We start from the raw sequence: 22,111 nt of genomic DNA on the forward strand, positions 1-22,111 counted from the left end.
CAGTTATTTTATTATGCTTTCTTCAGTGCTGATCTTCAAAAAGCAAACATTAGAGTAAATTCTAAATCTGCCATTCAGAAGAATCTATAGCACACAAGAGTTAATGATAAGGGATGCCAATTGGATCCTCATACCCGCCTGCCACCAAAAAAAAAAAAAAAAGGAAGGGATGCCAACAGTCTGGCTTCATAGCATCTTTAAAGCCATATTGTTCTTTCCTAAATCTGCTCCCTAAAAGGTAAGCCTTATTATTTAAGTAATTACAGTAGCTGCTTCCAATATAACTGTACTAGAAGCTCTCTTGATACTTAATATTCAAATATATTATGGTCTCTGTGTTTCTGAGAAACAAAAAGACAAATAATGGTACTGGTTGAAACGTAAAAGTTTTAAATCCAGTGTCAAAAAGTCAAAGCAACACTATAAAAGATACTGCTTTTACTGCATTCCCTGTTGCTGTCCTGTATGATTAAAAGGCATATAAAAAGGAACAGCCTGGCATACAGAGAGCTGACTTAGCAGCAACAGAAGGCTGGAAAAACAGAGCACTGGCCAGTTGCCTAGGTTGGGACAGAGGAAAGTGAGGAAATAATTTATAATAAAACAGCTCAATTTTTGCAAAAAGACACCTGCTCCAAAATGGCAAAAAGCATCTGTCCAACTATCCAGATGGTATTTTGAGTGATAAGACAAAAAACATAAACTCTTTTGAAAAAGTTATTAAAATCAAAGAAAATATAATTTTAAAATTCAAGTAGAAAAATGAAAGAATAGTCAAGAAAAATAGTTTTAAAATAAAGATTAATGAGAAGAGATCGGGCTTATCATATTAAAAAATATAATAAAGTCCCAATTAAAAAATTATGGCACTAGTAAATGGACAGGGGGAAAAAAACCCAACCCATACAAAAACCCAAATATGTGGGAATTTGGTTTATAATTGCAAAGCCCACTTTGCATGACTACCAGTAGAGGTCTCAGATACAGAATGACCTTCATACTCACAGGATCAAATAGATTATAGCCTGAAAGCAGGTTCATTTAATTTTGCAGGATTTACAGGAAACACAGTATGCCAGTATGGCAGCTTCATGGATGCTGTCTTCAGCAGTGATCCCTACAGATAGCCAGGAGCCATTTTCTAGTTCCCCAAGTGACAGCTCTGTTTTAAGTAAACAAGACCACATGGTCTAGCTTAGGTAAGCTTCAGGAGCCACAGGAATCAGTCTTGTAATAGCCCATAATGTAGCTTTCTGGTCCCTACTCAAGTCAAACTGCATGCATACAAGGATGCCAAGGTCTGTTTTTCCAAACAGAAATTTATAGTTCATTTCAAATTCTTCCCTACTCAGATGCAGTTCCATTCAAGGATTATTCTGCAAAAAGCGATGCTGCCTTTTAACAGAGCTGACATTCCATGTTTATATTAACCAGAGAAACAGTACAAAGAGAAGGTAAACTCAAGGTCATCTTCCCACTAAAGGAAGGTTTTAAGACTGGTCAGCCTGCTAATCAGTAAGGAAAAGATGTGTAACTGTTCAAGTAGTTACTTGTAGCCATCTACAAAAAAAATATTAACTTGTATCCCTATTATACAGTTTAGAGTTTAAAATTCTAGAAAGACTGAAGATTAAAATATAAAAGATGAAACCATACAAGTACTAGAAAAGTGGTTTTCCAAATGTGGTTCTGCAGCTCTTGGTGGGGGTCCCTAAGATTTTTCCAGAGGGGAGGACTTACAGTCAAGATGACAGAATAGACTGTACCCAATGTCACTCTCTCCCACAACCAACCAATCTACAACTATTAAAAAGCAATAACTGCTAAACTGAGGTCGCTAGAGTTCAGGAGAAGAAAAGAAACCTACGGAGTTCATGAAGGTGGAAGAAGCCACAATGAGAGAAAGAAAGGACCACTCCAACTATTCTGAGCCCCAGTTGCTTCAAGGCTGGCCCTGGTGAGCACATGGAACAAGAGCTGGAAAAAGCCACTACTGTGCCCTTCGTATGAAGTTGTTCAGAGGCTGCAGGGGAGAAGAGGGCCTTGATGGCCCCCAGGCCAGCTAGACCACTAACAGGGTTCCCATGTCCCACACAGGAGCAAGGGGCCACAGGCAACTGAAAAAAAGAGCCACTCAGAGGCCAATGAGTCATCGCCCGGGACCGGCACATGACCCATCCGATAGGAAGTGTTTAGAGTATAGGGGGAGGGGAGACAGGCCCACCAGAGGAACACTGGGGCAAAGCAAGGACAGCTGATCTGCCCCCTAATCAGCACAGGATCATTTGATGGAGATTGGTCAAGACTGTAGAACTGCAGTAGGTGCAGTTTGCTGAAAAGACTCAGGCCCAGACCAGAGTTTCCACACAACCCAGGTGTACCAAACCTCATAAGACCCAGAAGTGCTTACAAGGTCAACAATTAAAACCTAAGCAGCACAAAAATCCTTTCCCAGAGAATCAGCAGCAAAGTAGCAATTTAGCTCAACCACAGGGCTCAAGTACTGGTCCCCACAGGAAGTTCCCCCATTTTAAAAGCAAAAAAAGGACAACAAATTAGTTCCAGTGCAGAGTTTAAGTAGTAGGAACAGCAAATAATCCAACACAGAACTGAAAGAAAAAACAAAGCACCCACAACCAGAGATACAGTTTGATATTAAACTAATAAAGATCTCATTTCACCAAAGAACACCTATAACACCTAGAAGGACCGGAAGTCCCTTGGACTACCAAGTCAGAAATGGGGGATGGCCCGGGGCCTCAGCCATGCCCCCCAACACCTGCAACCAGTCTTGAGGGTGGGAGTCAAGGGCCTCGGCCACATCCCCCTGACAAGCACAACCACCCCAGTGACGACCACTGAGTCGCAGCAAGAAGGGCCCCGGGTTCTCAAGCTGGGGTGGTGGGGGGTGAGGGCTTTTGCCACACAACCCTGACATCTGCACCCAGCCCAGCAATGACCAAGCCACTGCTGGAAGCCCCCTGGTCTCCCCTGTGGGAATGAGGGGGGTGCCACACACCTCAATCCCGCCTCTCCTCCTTCCTCCTTCTTCCATCCCATTTCCTTCCCCTTTCCCCTCTCCCAATCCCTCCCAACTGCTTCACAACAACATCATGGAATGTAAAAAAAAAGTAATATCAATAAAAAAAAAAGAAGTAAGCAAACAAATTAGTGCCAATGCAAAGTTTAAGTGGTGGTGGTAGCTAATAATCCAACACAGAACTGAAAGAAAAAACAAAAAACCCACAGATCAGAGACAAAATTTTGATATTAACCAGTAAAGGTCTAATACCACCAAAGAACACATACAAAACCTAGAAAGACCAGAAGCACCCTGGGCTCCCAAGCCAGGGTGGGGAGAGAGCTGAGGGCCATAACCATGTCTCCTGACACCCGCATCCAGACTAGTGACGACCACCAAGCCACTGCCAGAAATGCCCACAGCTCCTGAGCCAGGATGGTGGGGGGAATGAGGGCCTCAGCCACACCCCCCTGACATCTGTATCCAGCCCAGCCACGACCACCAGGCCGCTGCTGGAAGTGCCCCAGGCTCCCGAGCTGGGGTGGGGAGGGTGCTGAGGGCCTTAGCCACATCCTCCTGATGTCCCATCCAGTCCAGTCACGACCAAGCCACTGCGAGAAGCACCCTGGGCTCCTCTGCCAGAATGAAGGGGGATGCCATGGGCCTTGACCATGCCCTCTCCCCTTTCTTTATCCTCCCACCTTATCTCCCCCCCTTCCTCTCTCCTCCTCCACCTCAACTGCTCCACAACAACATCTTAGAATGTAAAAAAAAGTAGTAGTAGTAAATAAGATAATTTTTAAAAAATTAAAAATAAAAGACTTTTTTCTAGGGGGTCTGCCAAGTCAAAATTTTTTTCATGATAATACTAAGACTTTGTGTATACAGTGGAGTTTGTGAAAAGCTGCATGACTGGGTATGATATTGCATAATATTGTAAATATTTGGAATATCTGCATAACTCAGTGAACCAATATTTTCCAAACAATAAATCCATGTTATAAAATCATTCATGGGGGCTACATACCTTGTGATTCCAACTATATGACATTCTGCAAAAGGCAAAACTATAGAGACAGTAAAAAGATCAGTGGTTGCCAGATGTAAGGGGTAACGGATGAAGAGGCATAGCACAGAAGACTTTCAGGACAGTGAAACTACTCTGTGTAATACTATAATGGTGGACACATGTCATTATATATTTGCCAAAGCCATAGAATGTACAACACTCGAGTGAACCCTAATGTAAACTATGAACTTTGAGTAATAATAATATGTCAATGTAGGTTCATCAATTCTTTTTTTTTTTTTTTTTTTTTTAATTTTATTTTATTTTAAAAGATGACCGGTAAGGGGAATCTTAACCCTTGACTTGGTGTTGTCAGCACCACGCTCAGCCAGTGAGCTAACCGGCCATCCCTATATGGGATCCGAACCCGTGGCCTTGGTGTTATCAGCACCGCACTCTCTCGAGTGAGCCACGGGCCGGCCCAGGTTCATCAATTCTAACAAATGTACCATTCTGGTTAGGGATGTTGATAGCGGGGGAGGCTGTATATGGGAGTTGGGGGAGAGGGATTTATATGGGAATTCTGTACTAGGAATTAATTTTGCTGTAAATCTAAAAGGGCTCTAAAAAATAAAGTATTAATAAAAAAATGTATGAACAAAAAAATAATTCAACCAACGGCTCTTAATAGACCAGTGGCTCTTAATGTAAGAGTAGGAAAAGCTTATTGATACAGTTTCAGATATCACACTATACTCTTAATGAAACTATCACTTCTTGAGTTTTGAAATAGTATCAAAGAAGAATACACAAACTATTAAAATACTCTTTCCTTTTCCAATTATAAGACCAGATTATTTTTTAATTCAGCTACTGCTACCAAAATAACATCACAAACAGATTAAAGTAGAAGAACCTATGAGACTTTAGCTGTCACCTATTAAGCCAGACATTAAAGAGACTTGCAAAAATGTAAAACAATGCTACTCCTCTCACTAAATGTTTGTTTTGGAAAATATCTCCCCCCTACCCCCATTTAAAATGTTCTTTTTGTTAACATATGGGCTTATTATTGCTATTTTTAAATGAATTAAATATTTGAAAATATCCCCATTTTAATTTCTAATATGGTAAAATCAAGAGCTATAACCCACATAAACAAAAAGCTCTTTGAGGTCCTCAATTTTTAAGAAAGCAAAGTTTTCCTAAGAAGAGACTGATAAATTTAACTACATTAAAAAAAACTTCCTGTGGAAAAAAATTCCAGGAACAAACAAAAGACAAACTGTGGATCTGAAATTCACACCATATCCATTAGGCTTATTTCTCTAAGGTATAGGTAGCTCCTACACATTAATGTGCAGAAAAGGCTAACAACATTCCCCCAACATGAACAAAGAATTTACATACACAGGAAAAGAAATATAAACGGCCCTTAAACATATAAAAAGATATATAACCTTTCTCATAAGTTCAGTTAAAACATCACTGAGATGCCTTTTTTTAAAAACCTGAAATTGGATATGATCAAAAAATTCTATAACTGTGTTGCCAAGGACATCTATCTACACTTCTGGTAGAAGTATAAATTGGTACAACCTCTATACTGACAAACAGTTATCAACATTCACAAGACACTCTTCTTTGACCCAGCAATTCTACTTCTAGGAAATGATCCTAGAAATATACCTACAGGTATACAAAAAGACGTATGTGCAGGATTTTTCATTTTACAGCAGTGTTTGTATTAAGGAAAAAATTAGAAACAAATATCCTTCAATAGGAGACTAGTTAAATAAATGATGGTACATCTGTACATGGTTCAGCTTCATGTTAAATTTGATTGTATGTGAATATTTTTCTATTAAAGGACACACGGTAATAGTGGTTGCCTGTAAGAGGAAGGGAACCAGTGGCCTGTGGGACAGTAGTAGTTGAGTGACATTTCGTAGTATGTCCTCCTTTTATGCTACCTAAATTTTAACCAAATGAATGTTACCATTAAAAAAGAGGGAAGAGGGCTAGGCAATTAGCTCACTTGGGAGAGTGTGCTGCTAACACCACCAAGGTCAAGGATATGGATCCCCCTACCAGCCAGCCACTAAAAACAAAAAAACAAAAAAACAGTCTCTTCACTCAGAATATTGTTAACATTTGGTATATTTTATCCTATTTTTATGTTTCTGCACAGCTGAAATAACATTACAAATATAATTTTATATCCAACTTTTTTGTGACCAATAAGCATTTTCCTATATCATTAAAATTCCCCATGTGTATGACAACTCATTATACTACTCTTTATCTTATGCTTGAAATTTTTCAACTCAATTTTTTTTTTTTTTTTTTTTTAAGATGACCAGTAAGGGGATCTTTACCCTTGACTTGTTGTTGTCAGCACCATGCTCACCCAGTGAGCAACTGGCCATCCCTATATGGGATCCGAACCCATGGCCTTGGTGTTATCAGCACCGCACTCTCCTAAGTGAGCCATAGGCTGGCCCCTCAACACAATTTTTAAAAAATTTATCTATAAACATTATTTTTAATGGCTACATCATATTCAATGTTACGAATATGTACTAAATATACTTAACTATTCTCTAGCTGTTGAGCCTTAAGTTATTTCCAGCCTTTAACAGTCATTAAACAATGCTGCAATCAATAACTCTATTCAGATATTTTTGTCCACATTTCAGATTTCTTATAGTAGATTCCTGAAATTACTGACTTAATAAACATTTAAAGCTATCAGTATGTATAATTTTCCACACAGGTGATACCAATTTATAATCCTAACAAGAGGGTACCCATTTCAACAAAAATAATGAGGAGATTCATTTGGTTTTTTTAATCTTTCCTAATCCAATAGCAGGGAATGGAGTTTCATTTCAATAATGTTAAACATTTTTTTTCAAATGTTTACTACTCTTTGGCATTTTGTTGTTGTTGTTCAAACTCCTCTCCTTTATCCACCTATCCAGCAGTGGTGGCAGCAGTGCTTTGGTACTTTACTGATTTGTTGAACTCCTTATAGTTTAAGGATGTTAATTATTTTCCTCAATTTGTCATTTCTCTGAAAAAGACCAATTTTTATTTAATAAAAGCAAGAAAGAGGAGGCAAGTAATAATATCATGGGAAGGCTTTAGTTAAAATAATTATTTTATTTTATTTTATTTTTCTATTTATTTATTTTTTTAAAGATGACCGGTAAGGAGATCTTAACCCTTGACTTGGTGTGGTAAGCACCACGCTCACCCAGTGAGCGAACCGGCCATCCGTATATGGGATCCGAACCCGAGTGAGCCACGGGCCGGTCTAAAATAATTACTTTAAAAACACTGGATTTTACTTAATTTGCCTCAGATCTTCAATTTTAAAAAAATTAGTATTAGGATAATTTAAAATTTTTCTCATTATGTCATTATTCTCCTGATTTTTAGAATAATCTTTTATTTTAGTTTGAATCACAAAAATATTATGAGGAAATCAATTTTAGTTCCTAGTTTACAAACTACCTACACATTGAGATACTAAGTTGAAACAAAGAAAAGAAAATAATTGGAAAAGTTTGCAGGAAATATGAAATCAAAGAAAAAAGCTGAAGGTTAATTCTTCTTCTTCTTTTTTTTTTTTTTTAAAGATGACCAGTAAAGGGATCCAAACCCTTGGCCTTGGTGTTATCAGCACCACACTCTCCAGAGTGAGCCATGGGCCGACCTCTGAAGGTTAATTATAATTTAACTCTTTTCCCCAAGTCAGATTCAAACTGTTCTACTCTGGAATTCTAAGGGCTGCTCTGTCCAAATTGTGAAGATCATGCCCATCAGTATTTGTATAAAGGTTTTCGCTAAAACTTTGTGTATATTGTTCCTTGAGGCCCACTGAAGTAATATTTCCCTTTGGAGCCATTATCAGAAGTAAAACAGTCAATTCGAAATAATGTGGTAAATACTAATGCACATGAGTACTATATCAGGCAAACTAGAAAACCCATAATATGTACTAAGAAAAAAGCTTGAATTTGGCTAGTAAAGCACAATAGAAGAGAGGAAAAGAGAAAACAGCAGAATAATTACCTCCCACCAAGTCCTTCAATTCGTTCTCTTTCCTTGGGAAGTTCTGGTTTATGGTCCTGGGTCACTTCCACAGCTCTGACAAAACCATCCTTCGGGTCATCCTGAATTCCAAGAACCACTCCTGAGTCACCTACGTGAGCTACATACATCTTCATGCCCCGTATGATGACTACACTGGCAGTTGTCCCTGATGTGCTGGGAAGACCTGTCATAGTCTTTGGCCATTCTGCTGTAAAAAGAAACAAATATTTTACTCTTCCAGGTATAAACATTAACACAGTATCAGAATACAAATAGCAATATATCCTGAATTAGCATGTTAACATTTGAATTAGCACAGGAAAATTTAAGAAAAATATTTTGAAAACTAGTCAAGAAGAATTTATGTTAAAACATCAATCAATACATAATAAATTTTATAAGTAATAAAATTAAAATATAATTATCAAACCAATCCTAAGAGTGATATATGAAAGGATAGATTTACTATTTCCAATAACTCTTAGCTACATTTAGAGACAAGGATGTGTTGAGTTTTGATACCATTTAAGCCAGCCACTTAGCATGTTTATTAAACTCTCCTTGAAAAGATTTTCCAAAAAAAGGCTACTTGATTTGTTTTTTTTCAAACTTTATTCTTTTTTTAGCGAGGAATACTGTGTTGAGTTGATTTGTTTTTTAAATAACTACTTTGAATATTCATAACCTAACAAATAACATTTATTGAACACTCACTGTGTACCGGATTCTGTCTAAGAACTTTACACATACTATTTCAAATAATACATGTACCAGACCTATGAGACATAAGATTATTCCCATTATTTTTATCTGGCATATGAAAAAAATCAATACTTTAGTTAAGAAACTTGCTCAAAATAACTCCAATATAAGTGGCAGAACCTCCATATATTTAATTCCAAACCCTATATTGTCTGATTAAATTCAGTGTCACTCAAAATTCTGAAATATTCAGTAATACAAAAACTACAATTTATAGTTCATGATGGCAGACTACGTGCAAACACTGACCGCCAAAGTCCATTCTCCCCACCAAAATCCCACTGCAAGGAGAGAATGTGAATATTAGAAAAAGTCCATAGCAGTGGTGAAACACAGGGTAAAGTCATAAGCAAATATGAGGAATTCCTGAAGGTTTGAACAAATAGAATTATGTGAAGGGAAAAATCAGAATGCAGCCTTGTAATCCAAAATAAGCAAAAATATATGAGCCATTAGCAAAGGGAGTAAATCAGTTTTCCCTGTTAACAGAATCCCAGAGAGGTTCAAGAAGCAGTGGTAAAGGCTGATGACAGGTATGAATGGTAGGAGGTTGGTGGATTAATTTTTAAACTGTGCAGGAGCGAAACTCTCTGCACAGAAAGGTATAGTCTTAGTCCCAAATGTGCCCCTAACTATAATACAGTAGTCCCCCCCCAACACCCACCATGGTTTCAGTTACCTGCAGTCAACTGTCGTCTGAAAATATTAAGTGAAAAATTCCAGAAATAAACAACTGATAAGTTTTAAATTGTGCACCATACTGAGTAGCATGTGAAATCTCAAGCTGTCCTGCTCCATCCCTTTGTCACTTAGATGCCTCAGTTATCAGATCACGTTATCAGATCAACCATCACAGTACTGCAGTGTATGTGTTCAAGTAACCCTTATTTTACTTACTTACTTGCCCCAAAGTGCAAGAGAAGTGGTGCTGGCAATTGAGATATGCCAAAGAGAAGCTATAAAGTGCCTCCTTTAAGTGAAAAGGTGAAAGTTCTCGACTTAATAAGAAAAGAAAAAAAAAATCGCATGCTGAGGTTGGTACGATCTACAGTAAGAACAAATCTATCTGTAAAACAGTGAAGAAGAAAGAAATATGTGCCAGTTTTGCTGTCGTATCTCAAACTACAAACGTTAAGGGCACAGTGTGTGATAATGGAAAAGGCACTAAATTTGTGGGTGGAAGACACTAACAGACACATGTTCTGATTGACAGCAATCAGGTATGGTACTATCCAAGGTTTCAGGCATCCACTGGGGGTCTTGGAACGTATCTCCTGCAGATAAGGGGGAGACTCCTGTATAAGGAACCCTAAAGACCCCACCAAAAAATATTAAGAACTAATAAACCAATTCAGTAAAGCTGCAGGATATGAAATCAACATACAAAAATTAGTTGCATTTCTATACACGAACAGCAAACTAATAACACACTGATGTTAAAGACAAGTAAATGGAAAAATAATCCATGGTCATGGATTGGAAGAATGTTAAAATGTCCATACTACTCAAAGCGACCTAGATGCAATGCAATCTCTATCAAAATTCCAATGGCATTTTCCACAAAGATAGAAAAGAAAATCCTAAAATTGGTATGGAATCACAAAACACCCCTGTAGGAATGCTGGTCAGAAGTCACTCACTTGTGGCCCTCAAATCTCTGACTTCAATTGTTAAAATCTTTCTTCTGTACAGGTTGCTTGGCAAATGAGGCGGGGAAAGGAACAGAATGCTATGCTTGCAAAAGATAAGGGGAGCAATGCCAGCAACCCCAGGATAAGCTGCAAGACACCTAAGAATCTTCTACTTCTGCAGCCTCTCTCTTTGGCATAGCTCCACTTTTACCTCTAAGTCCCTTATAAGCTTCAACTCCTCCCCCCGGGGGCTGTGGAGAAAGTAGCTACTCAGCACCTGGATCAATATTCTCCCCAATCCATTCCCTGTAAGTCACCTGTCAATAATAATAATAAATTCCTTGTAAACCATATGGAGTGGCCTGCTTCATTCTTCAGTCTCAAGATACCTTCTTAGTTTGGTGGTAATTATACCCTTTGCTCACACTCAGACAGACCCTGAAGAGCCAAAGCAATCTTGAGAAAGAAGAACAAACTTGAAGCATCATACTTCCTTATTTCAAACCATATTAGAAAGCTACAGTAATCAAATCAATATGGCACTAGTATAAAAATAGGCAAAGAACCAATGGAACATAATAGAAAGCACAGAAATAAACCAATGAATATAAAGTCAACTAATCTTTGACAAGGGTGCCAAGAATACAGTTAGGAAAGGATAATCTCCTCAATAAACGGTGTTGCAAAAATTGGATATCCACATGCAAAAGAATGAAATTGTGCCCTTATCTTATATCACATACAAAAATTAACTGAAAATGGATTAAAGGCTTAAGTGTTAGACCTGAACCTGTAAAACTCCTAGAAGACAACAGAGGAAAAAGCTCCTTGACACTGGTCTTGGCAATTATTTTTTTTGGATATGACACAGGTAATAAAAGCAAAGATAAACAAGTGGGACTACGTCAAACTAAAAAGCTTCTGCACAGCAAAGAAAACAATCAACAAAATGAAAGGACAACTTACAGAATGGAAGAAAATCTTTGCAGATCCTATGTCTGATAAGGGTTTAATATCCAAAATATATAAGGAACTCATAAAACTCATTAATAAAAAACACAAATAACCCAACTAAAAAATAGGCAAAGGACCTAAATAGACATTTTGCCAAAGACATACAAATAGCCAACAAGCATACAAATAGATGCTCAGGATCACTTATAACTGAAATTCAAATCAAAACCACAATGAGATATCACCTCATACCTGTTAGGATGACTATTATCAAAAAGACAAGAGATAAAAGTGTTGGCAAAGATGGGGAGAAAAGGGACCACTTGTAAACTGTTGGTGGGAATGTAAATTGGTACAGCCATTATGGAAAACCGTATATAGGTTAATTAAAAATAAAATTAAAAAATAGAACTACCATACGACTCAGGAATCCCACCTCTGTGTATATATCCAAAGGATATGAAATCAGTACCTCAAAGAGACATCTATACCTTCATCTTCATTGCAGCATTATTCATGATAGCCAAGATACAGAAACAACCTAAGTATACAGTGATGGACACATAGATTTTTAAAATGGGGTGAAATTATAGCTAGATAGGAGGAATAAGTTCTAGTGTTTTATAGCACTGTAGGGTGGCTATAGTTAACAATAATTTATTGTACATTTTCAAATAGCTAGAAGAGAGGATTTTCAATGTTCTCGACACAAAGAATTGATAAATGTTTGAGGTGATGGATGTGCTGATTACGCAGATTTGGTCATTAACATTATATACATGTATGGAAAACCACATTGTACTCCATAAATATGTACAATTACTATGTGTCAATTTAAAATAATAATTTTTAATTGTGGTATATGTATACAATGAAATATTCAGCTACAAAGAAGGAGTCTGGCCAGTTAGCTCAGTTGATTAGAGCACAGCCTTGTAACACCAAGGTCACAGGTTTAGATCCTCCTATCAGCCAGCCACAAAAGAAAACCCCCAAAAACAAAAAACTACAACTGAAAAAAGCTGCTCTTCAGAAGATACCATTACTAGAATGAAAAGACAATTCACAGAATAAAAGAGAATATATTTGTAATATATATGTGAGAGTACTTCAAAAAGTTTGTATTATCTTTTAATTCTATTTTTTCCATAAACTTTTTGAAGTATCCTCATATACATGCCAAAGGAATGGCATCCAGAATATATAAAATGTTCCTACAAATGAAATTAATAAGACAAACTAACCAAATGGAAAAAATGGACAAAAGACTTAAATAGGCCTTTTTACAGAAGAGGAAATCCAAACAGCCAAAAAAAGAAAACACACACACACACACACACACACACAAAGGTAAATTGGTTGCTTCTTTAATCATCAGGGAAATACTAATTAAAAGCCACAAAGAGATACCACTATGTGATTACCAGATTGCACAAATAAAGTCTGACAATAGTAACTGTAGTTAAGAATGTGGAACACGTACTAACATCAACTACTGGTGGGAGTGTAAATGTACATTTCAGAAAACATTTTAGGCATTACTATTAAAGGTGAAGATATATACTCTCTGACTACTCCCCAGGCATATACCATAAATTAATGTACATATACAAACAATACATATGAATGTACAAAGCAACACTGTTTGTGAGGGCTAAGAGCAAGCAACAACCCAAATGTCCTAAAACATGAGAATGGACTACATATATTACATATAACGTTTAAGAATTTCACAAGGACTGGCTGGTTAGCTCAATTGGTTAGAGTGCAGCCTTGTAATACTAAGGTCAAGGGTTCGATTTTCTGTACCAGCCAGCCATTTAAAAAAACAAAGAAAAAAGAATCTCACAAGAAGCGTGAGATAAAAGAATACATACAGCATGATTTTCTTCAAAAACAATCTACCTTGTTTAAAGAGATGGTAAAACTATTGAGAAAAACAAATCACTACAGAACTGTCATCACAAAAGTCAGAATGGTAGTCACCTCTTGAGGAGAGACAAATATTAGATCAGAAAGGATATGCAAGTGTGCCTGGAGTGCAGCCAATGTTCTCTTTCCTAACTGGGTGGTGTTCATTTTATAATTATTCATTAAAGTATGCATTTGTGTTTTATGAACTTTTCTATACATATGCTATATTTCACAATTTTTTTAAGTTAAAAAAATAAAAAAGAAGCAGGGAGAAGGCATCAGTTTTGCTGGTATAGATCACAGCAGAGACAGCTCCCTAGCCCATCCAGTTCTTCAGTTTGGCTACAGAAGTCATTCCCAGAAGCTCAGCCTACAGTATGCTATAAGTTTCTTCAGCCCTTTCAATTATTTTGTGAGTTGACTAGCTCTTGATGAAATCTCTTCTTTTTAAACAAGCTGGAGTAGATTTTGTTTTCTGCAGCTAAGAACCTAAGGAAAATAAAATCTATTACCACAATGAATGTGAATGAGGTGAACTCCCAGAAATAAGGGTTCTCAAACACATGCAGAAAACAAAATTTACTACAGTATACAAGTAATCCACTTATAGGGCCGGCCCGTGGCTCACTCGGGAGAGTGCGGTGCTGATAACACCAAGGCCCCGGGTTCGGATCCCATATACGGATGGCCGGTTCGCTCACTGGGTGAGCGTGGTGCTGACCACACCAAGTCAAGGGTTAAGATCCCCTTACCGGTCATCTTTAAAAAAAAAAAAAAAAAAACAAGTAATCCACTTATAGCCACTTACAAAAATCACCTAAAACAAAATGGTAAGGAAAGAAAAAGAGTTAAAAATTAAAGAACATTCAGACACACAATATTAATATTATTTAAATCACATTTTTTTATCAAAAGCACTAACACGCATGAAGAGATATTTGGCAATCACCTAAAAATAATGAATAATCCATGCACTGCCTATTCATTTGAAATGTCACCTTTATTATATGCTACACTTTGCCTCAGATCTATTTCTGAACTCATCTTACTAATCTATTTATAGTACTTTTAATAACTGGGAGTTTAAGTGTCCCCCAATTACTCTTTATAAAAATTATTTTTAAGTATTTCTCCAAATGAATTTTAGAAGCATCTTGCAAAATAAAAAACAAACCCCTGAGATTATGATTGAAACTGCACTAAATTTATGTAATTAAGAAATTGATATCTTTAGAACATTGTCTCCCATAATTACAGTATTCCTTGTTTTTTACTTCATATTTTAAACTTTTTTATTTTTTAAAATGACCTAAAACTAGGGGCATTATCAAAAAAGAGTTTCATTGGTTAGAGCTTGGTGCTGACAACACCAAGTTCAAGTGTTATGATCCCCGTACTAGCCAGCCACCAAAAAAAAAAGTATCAGATAGCATATGAAGTCTGACTTAAGGAAAGCATTTTAAGGAAAAAAATACACAAGTCATAAAAACAAAACTTATAAATTTTTCTAAAATAAAAATATAAAATTTCTGAATTAAAGCTATTACCATATATTGACTTATTTAACTCTCAGGAGGTAAGTACTATCATTAGCTCTATTTTACAGATGAGTGTAAGGATACCATGGCACAGAGAGATTAACTCAAGGTCACACAGGTAGTAAGTGAAGAAGCTGGGACTCAAACCTAGGCAGTACAACTCTAGAGCACATACACACTAAACTAAGAGTTCTTACAGAATTCTAATCCCAAAGTAGTACAGAGATGTAAAAGCCTTCAGGAAAGCAATTTGAAAACACTTATCAACAACCATCAAAAGGCATACAGTGGGAGACCGGTTCCAGGACCTCCTGCAGATACCAAAATCTGTGATGCTCAAGTCCCTGATATAAAATGACATAGTATTTGCATATAACCTATGCATAACCTCCTACATACTTTTAAATCATTTCTAGATTATTTATAATACCTAATACAATGTAAATACTACGTAAACAGTTGTTATAGGCTGGTCCAAAGGTAGTGAGTTATCTCAACTGATTGCTCAGTCAGTTACATATCAAAACCCTTGTTCTACTCTTTCCCCACTTTTCATGACTGCATTTGACTATTCTTGAAAAAAAAATTTTTTTTTTTTTATTATAATGTATTGTTTAGGGAATAATGACGGGAAGGGGGGAAGTCTTTACATTCAGTGTAGACAATTTTTTTCCGAATATTTTTTTTGGGGGGGTGGGGTCTTTTTCATGACCGGCACTCAACCAGTGAGTGCACCGGCCATTCCTATATAGGATCCGAACCCGCGGCGGGAGCGTCGCCAGGCTCCCAGCGCCGCACTCTCCCAAGTGCGCCACGGGCTCGGCCCGTTTTTTCTGAATATTTTTGATCCACAGTTGGTTCAATCCATAAATGTGGAACCCACTAATACAGAGAGCCAACTGTACATTGTTTAACCAAATAATTCAACTTAGAGAAATTTTTTCTGAGGAAATAATTGACATGAACGAAAAAGCTATATTGCTTTCACATTAGCCCTTATTAATAGTATTAAATATAATGCACACCCATCCAGCATCCTCAAACCCAGTGGAATCCCCAACTTATCCCACAGCTAGTTTAGTCTCTGAATAACCACAGCAACTAATAGCTTCCCCTCATAGCTCATTTTTTTGGTCACTGACCAGCACAGGGATCCGGAGATCCAATCCCTTGACTTTGGTGTTATAACACCGTGCTCTAACCAACCAAACTAACCAGCTAGCTTTTTCATAGCTCTTAACTGACACATTAGGAAGCCTATTTTGGTAGAAAAGACCAAGCACAAGACTTTGGAGCACCTCAACAATGATACTTTCCTCCAAATTAGTAATTTAAAAGCATTATCACATCCCTCAAAGAATCACGAAGATTGATGCCACCAGAAAAACAGGAAAGAAGCAGGGGTGGTGATCTTATATATTCCATTCTATAGTTTGACCACTGCAAAAGTCTGATAGCTCTTAGAAAATGACAGTATATTATCATAATCAAATGGTGATTCCAAATGCAGCTGCTATTGCTGATTTATCTTTATTCAAACGAATAAACATAGCCTCTGTTACCTGGTATGCATCCAGCAGCAGGACCCTGATGAAACTGATACCTAGACTCTTGGAAGTACCTAAGTTTATGATCTTTCTGAGACCTACTTTTTCAGCTTCACTTTTTTTGCAAGAATAACTCAAAAAACTTATTTTTCTTAGCTAATAGTGAGTAAACCGCCAAAAGATATATATCATCACCCCTAAATATTTATAGTATCTAATTACTACAAACAGAGGATTCTCCTTTATAACTGCAATCAACTATCAAAATCAGGAACCTGGCTCATCTGAAGGTAGTGAGTTATCCTGACTGCTTTTTAAATTTTTTTTTTATTTTACCTTATTTTATTTTACTTTGCAGCTGGTTGGTATGGTGATCCGAACCCTTGATTTGGTGTTACCAACACCATGCTCTAACCAACTGAGCTAAGCATCCAGCCTTGATTGTTTACAGTCAGTTACAGACCAAACTCCTTGTTCTACTCTTTCTCCCCTTCTCACTACTGCACTTGACCATCTCAAAAAAAAAAAAAAAAAAAAAAAAAAATCAGGAAGTTAACATTGATACCATACTACAATCTAATCCATAGACCCCTTTCAAATTTATCAGTTATCCTAATAATATGCTTTATATATAATAAAGGATAAAATCTGGGATCTCTTGTTATACATACTTATGTCTCTTTAGTCTCTTCCAATCTGGAACAATTCCTCTGTGTTTCCCTAATGCTTTTAAGGAGTAGTAGGCCAGTCATTTCAAAAATGTCTCCCAATTTGGGTTTGTTTGATGTTTCCTCATATTTGTATTCAGGTATGGGTTTTTGGCAAAATATCACAGAAGTGTTAACTATTATCTTCTCGTTGCAGGCAGTATACAATTTCAATTTGTCCCATTAAAAGTGCTGCTACCTTTGACTGCTTGATTAAGGTGGTGTCCATTATAAATGTTAATCTTGGGCTGGCCCGTGGCTCACTCGGGAGAGTGCGGTGCTGATAACACCAAGGCCATGGGTTCGCATCCTGTATAAGGATGGACAGTTCGCTCACTGGCTGAGCGTGGTGCTGACAACACCAAGCCAAGGGTTAAGATCCCCTTACTGGTCATCTTTAAAAATTAATTAATTAAGTAAATAATAGATAGATAGATAGATAGATAGATAGATAGATAGATAGATAGATAGATAGATAGATAAATGTATGTATGTATGTTAATCTTTTTCTTTTGTAATTAATAAATGTTTTGTGGGGAGGTAATCTGAGACAATGTAAATATCTTTTTAGTGTGTTGAATGGTATCCTCCCAGCCCCAAACAAAAAGATAAGTCTACCCAGAACCTGTGAATGTAACCTTATTTGGAAAAAGTGTCTTTGCAGATGTAATTAGGTTAATAATCTTAAAAAGAGAACATCCTGGATTAAAGTGGGCACTAAATCCAAAGACAAGTGTCCTTAAAAGAGTAAAGGAGAGAAGACAGAGGAGAAGGTGATATAAAGACAGAGGCGGAGACTGAGTAATGTCTACAAGCCAAGAAATGCCAAGGAGGACTGTAGGCAGCTACCAGAAACTAGGAGGCAGGCATGGAACATTCTTCCTCAGAGCCTCTAAAAAGGAACCAACTCTGCCAACAACTTGATTTCAGACTTCTGGCCTCCAGAACTGTGAAAGAATAAATACCTGCTGTTTTAAGCCACCCGGTAATTTGTCATAATTCTGTTCTTAATTTTTGCTCACTAGTTTTAGCATTCGTTGATGTTTCTTGGCTGAACTATTATGATAGTTACCAAATGTGATTTTCTAATTTTATCATTCCTTCTGCATTTACTAGTGGTCATTCTACTGTAAAGAAAAACTTTGCATCAGCTTTGTTTGTAATAGCCAAAAACTGCACACAACCCAGATGTCCATCACCAGATGAATGGATAATGCACTTGGCAATAAAAAGAAATGAACTATTGATATACTAATATGGATGCATCTCAAAATAATTATGCTGAGTAAAAGAAGGAAGACAAAAGAGTATATACTGTAAGACTCCATTTGTATAAAATTATAGAAAAGCAAAATAATCTATAGTACAGCAAACAGATCAGTGGTTGCCTGGGAACAGAGGTTGGGCAAGGTCGGGTAGAGTAATTACAACTGAACATAAGGAAACTTTTGGGAGTGATAGACGTTTATTATCTTGACTGTTATGATGGTTTGACAAGTGCACATGCATGCACACAAGTATATAAACACATATACACGTACATCAAAACTTATAAAATAGTATTTTTTAAATGTACCATTTATTGTATACCAATTATACCTCAATAAAACTGTTTTTTAAAAAATTAAATAGCCACGTGTAGCCGGTGGCTACTGTACTGAACAGCACACATATACAAGGATAAAACCAAAAATAGGGCTGGCCCGTTAGCTCAGTTGGTTAGAGCACAGTATTATAACACCAAGGTCAAGGGTTTGGATCCCCAGATCCCTGCACCAGCCTGCCGCCAAAAAAACAAATGAACAAAAAACTAAAACAAAACAGAAAATAACAGAGGGACATAACAGTGAAAGGCAAAACTGTACCTCTTAGAAGAGAACACAACGGCACCTTTATAACTTTAAAGTATAGAAAGATCTCTTCAATAAGACTCAAAAAGCTATGAACTATACAGGAAATTTTTAATAAAACTGCATTAAATTCAAGTATTTTGTTCATTAATAAACATCATGAAGTGAATAGACAAGCTAAAAACTGAAAGATATTTGCAACCTCTATGACAAAGGATTAATATCCAAAATACATTAAAAACTTCTATAAATAAGCAAGAAAACAATTCAAAATTAATATGGGCAAAAAATTAAAAGGTGTTTCATAAAGGGAAAACCCAAAAATATCCTACATAAACATGAAACGGTGCTTAATCTCATTAGTAATCAGGGAAATGGCAATTCAAACCACAATGAGATACAACTTTATAACCTACGAGGCTGACATACAACACAGTCTGACAACTCCAAGTATGCAAGAAAGTGGAAGAACTATACTCCCCCGTGCAATTTGGCAATACCTAGTAAAGTCCAAGATGTACATACCCCATGACCCAGCAATTGTTCTGTTAGCACACTAGAGCAAGGTCACCAAACCTTTTCTATAAAGAACCAGAGAAATATTTTCAGTTTTACAAAACATACAGTCTCTTTTACAACTGCTCAACTTTGCTGTTACAGCGTGAAAGTAGTTATGGACAATACATAAATAAATGATTGTGGCAGTGTCCGATAAAATTTTACTTACAATGCTGGCGGTGGCCCAATTTGGCCTATAGGCTTAGTTTACCAAACAATGACTTAGAGAAACTCTCAAACATTTGAACAACAACAGTAACAAAAAGACATGTACAGGAAGGTTCCCAACATAACTGTTTTTAATTATAAATAGTTGGAAAAGTAAATATCCATGAAGGATACAATGGATGAGCCTCATATTGGCATATTTATGCTATTAATAAGTGAAAATGAACAAATTAGACCTACATATATTAATATGAAAAATCACTAATATCGAGCCAAAAATGCAAGACCCAGAAGAATACACATAGTAAGATATCATTTATAAGTTATAAAAAAACATGCAAAATATACTGTATATTATTTAGAGATACACAGTGACATACTAACATTATAAAGAAATCTGTGATTTCTAATATTAATCAAAAGTAATGATTGATTAACAAAAATGGAAAAAAATTAATTTGTACTTGACAAACAACATGGCATACAACTCTTTCATAACATGTGATGTAGCAGAAGGTGAAGGTCCTTGATAGTGAAAAATTGGAATGACCAGAGAGAAATAAAGATACAGGCTTAAAATTTTATGATTTAAGAGATTTCTTCAAATTCAGTTCTCTCTCTTTGGTCTCTTTCCATTTTATTTATTTATTTATTTTAAGGCTAGTCAAGTGAAGCAGTGGGAGTGGAGAACAAACAAATCTGTAACTGGTTGTTATTAATCAGCTGCTAATGCCACTGCACTCAGACCAGCCTCTTTCCACTTTAAAATTAATGCAATGGGGTCGGCCCGTGGCTCACTCAGGAGAATGTGGTGCTCAGAACACCAAGGCCACAGGTTCGGATCCCATATAGTGATGGCCAGTTGGTTCACTGGGGGAGCGTGGTGCTGACACCACCAAGTCAAGGGTTAAGATCCCCTTACCGGTCATCTTTAAAAAAAATAAAGAAATTAAATAAATAAAAAATAAAATTAATGTAATGAAAAGTAGCTGCCAAACCTAGAACCAACAATTTATGTTTAGACTAGCTTCTTCATAATTCCTTTGGTCATACTCTTTTAAAATAAATGCTCTAATCATCAGTTCAAATTAACAAACTAAACTTCCATATTTCACCTTCCTTTACAAATACTGCCACTGATTCCCTGTAATCCACCAGAGATTACACTTCACTTATTCCAACACAATCCTATCTTTATTAGCTCTCTTGATAAGACTATGATGCACAGGTAAAAGCTGCACTTTGTTCACCATCTTCTTTAAACTATAAAAGAAGGGGGTAATAACAACACTATTTCAAATAAGTAAACCTAAAAAAGCCCATATAAACTTTAAAATATTATTTCTTAGAAGGCAAGCATAATAAAGGACAGTAAACCCATATATGTAAATATACATAAATTAGGTAAAAACTGTAACTTATGATCAGGAAGTAATGGAAATAAAAGAAAAATAATGACTTTTTAAAAATGATATATTCATATATTCTCTCATTCCATGCCATATTCATCAAATCTCCCTACCTCAAGACAAAAATAAATCATTTTAAAAATTTTAGATAAATTAATTTTCCTTTGTTAATTTGGGAGAGATACACAAACACTAGAAAGACCAAGCTTAATATTAATTAAATAAATCAAGAAGGGCTTAGGAAGACAGAGAAGGTAAGAAAGGCCTTCACACCCATTAAGATGGCTATTATTTTTTAAAAAGTGAAAAATAACAAGTGTTGGCAAGGTTGTGGAGAAACTGGAACCCTCATGCACTGCTGATAGGAATGTAAAATGGTGCAGATGCTGTGAATACTGTCTGGCAATTTCTCAAAAAGTTAAACAAAGAATTACCATATTATCCAGCAATTCTACATCTAGGTTTATACCCAAAAGAATTGAAAACAGGGACACAGACACTTTTAAACCAACGTTCATAGCAGCGTTATTCACAATAGCCAAAATACGGTACAACCCAAATGTCCATCAACATATAAATGAATAAACAAAATGTGGTATATACACACAACAGAGTATCATTCAGCCTTAAAAAGAAAAGAAATCCTGACACATACTACAACATGGATGAACCTTGAAGACATTAAGTTAAGTGAAATAAGTCAAACATAAAAGGACAAACACTGCATGATTCCACTTATATGAGGTACTCAGAATAGTCAAATTCATAGGGACAGGGCCGGCCCTTGGCTCACTTGGGAGAGTGCGGTGCTGATAACACCAAGGCCACAGGTTCAGATCCCTATATAGGGATGGCCGATTAGCTCACTTGGGAGAGCGTGGTGCTGACAACACCGAGTCAAGGGTTAAAATCCCCTTACCGGTCATCTTTAAAAAAAAAAG

The 22,111-nt window shown here is 36.5% G+C and overlaps 1 protein-coding gene across 2 annotated transcripts in view; it reads right to left on the reverse strand.

The window, feature by feature from the left end:
* Positions 1-22,111, reverse strand: part of PPM1D (protein phosphatase, Mg2+/Mn2+ dependent 1D) — a 58,551-nt gene that overhangs the window by 31,121 nt on the left and 5,319 nt on the right. The window contains exon 2 of one of the 2 annotated variants that reach the window (XM_063111561.1): positions 8,112-8,337. In XM_063111561.1, the coding sequence (XP_062967631.1) occupies positions 8,112-8,337 (226 nt within the window). Of the gene's footprint in view, positions 1-8,111; positions 8,341-22,111 lie in introns of both variants that reach the window. The other variant, XM_063111560.1, reaches the window with a different exon arrangement.

Source organism: Cynocephalus volans, chromosome 10 (assembly GCF_027409185.1).
Source record: "Cynocephalus volans isolate mCynVol1 chromosome 10, mCynVol1.pri, whole genome shotgun sequence".
In the NCBI taxonomy this organism is placed as follows: domain Eukaryota; kingdom Metazoa; phylum Chordata; class Mammalia; order Dermoptera; family Cynocephalidae; genus Cynocephalus; species Cynocephalus volans.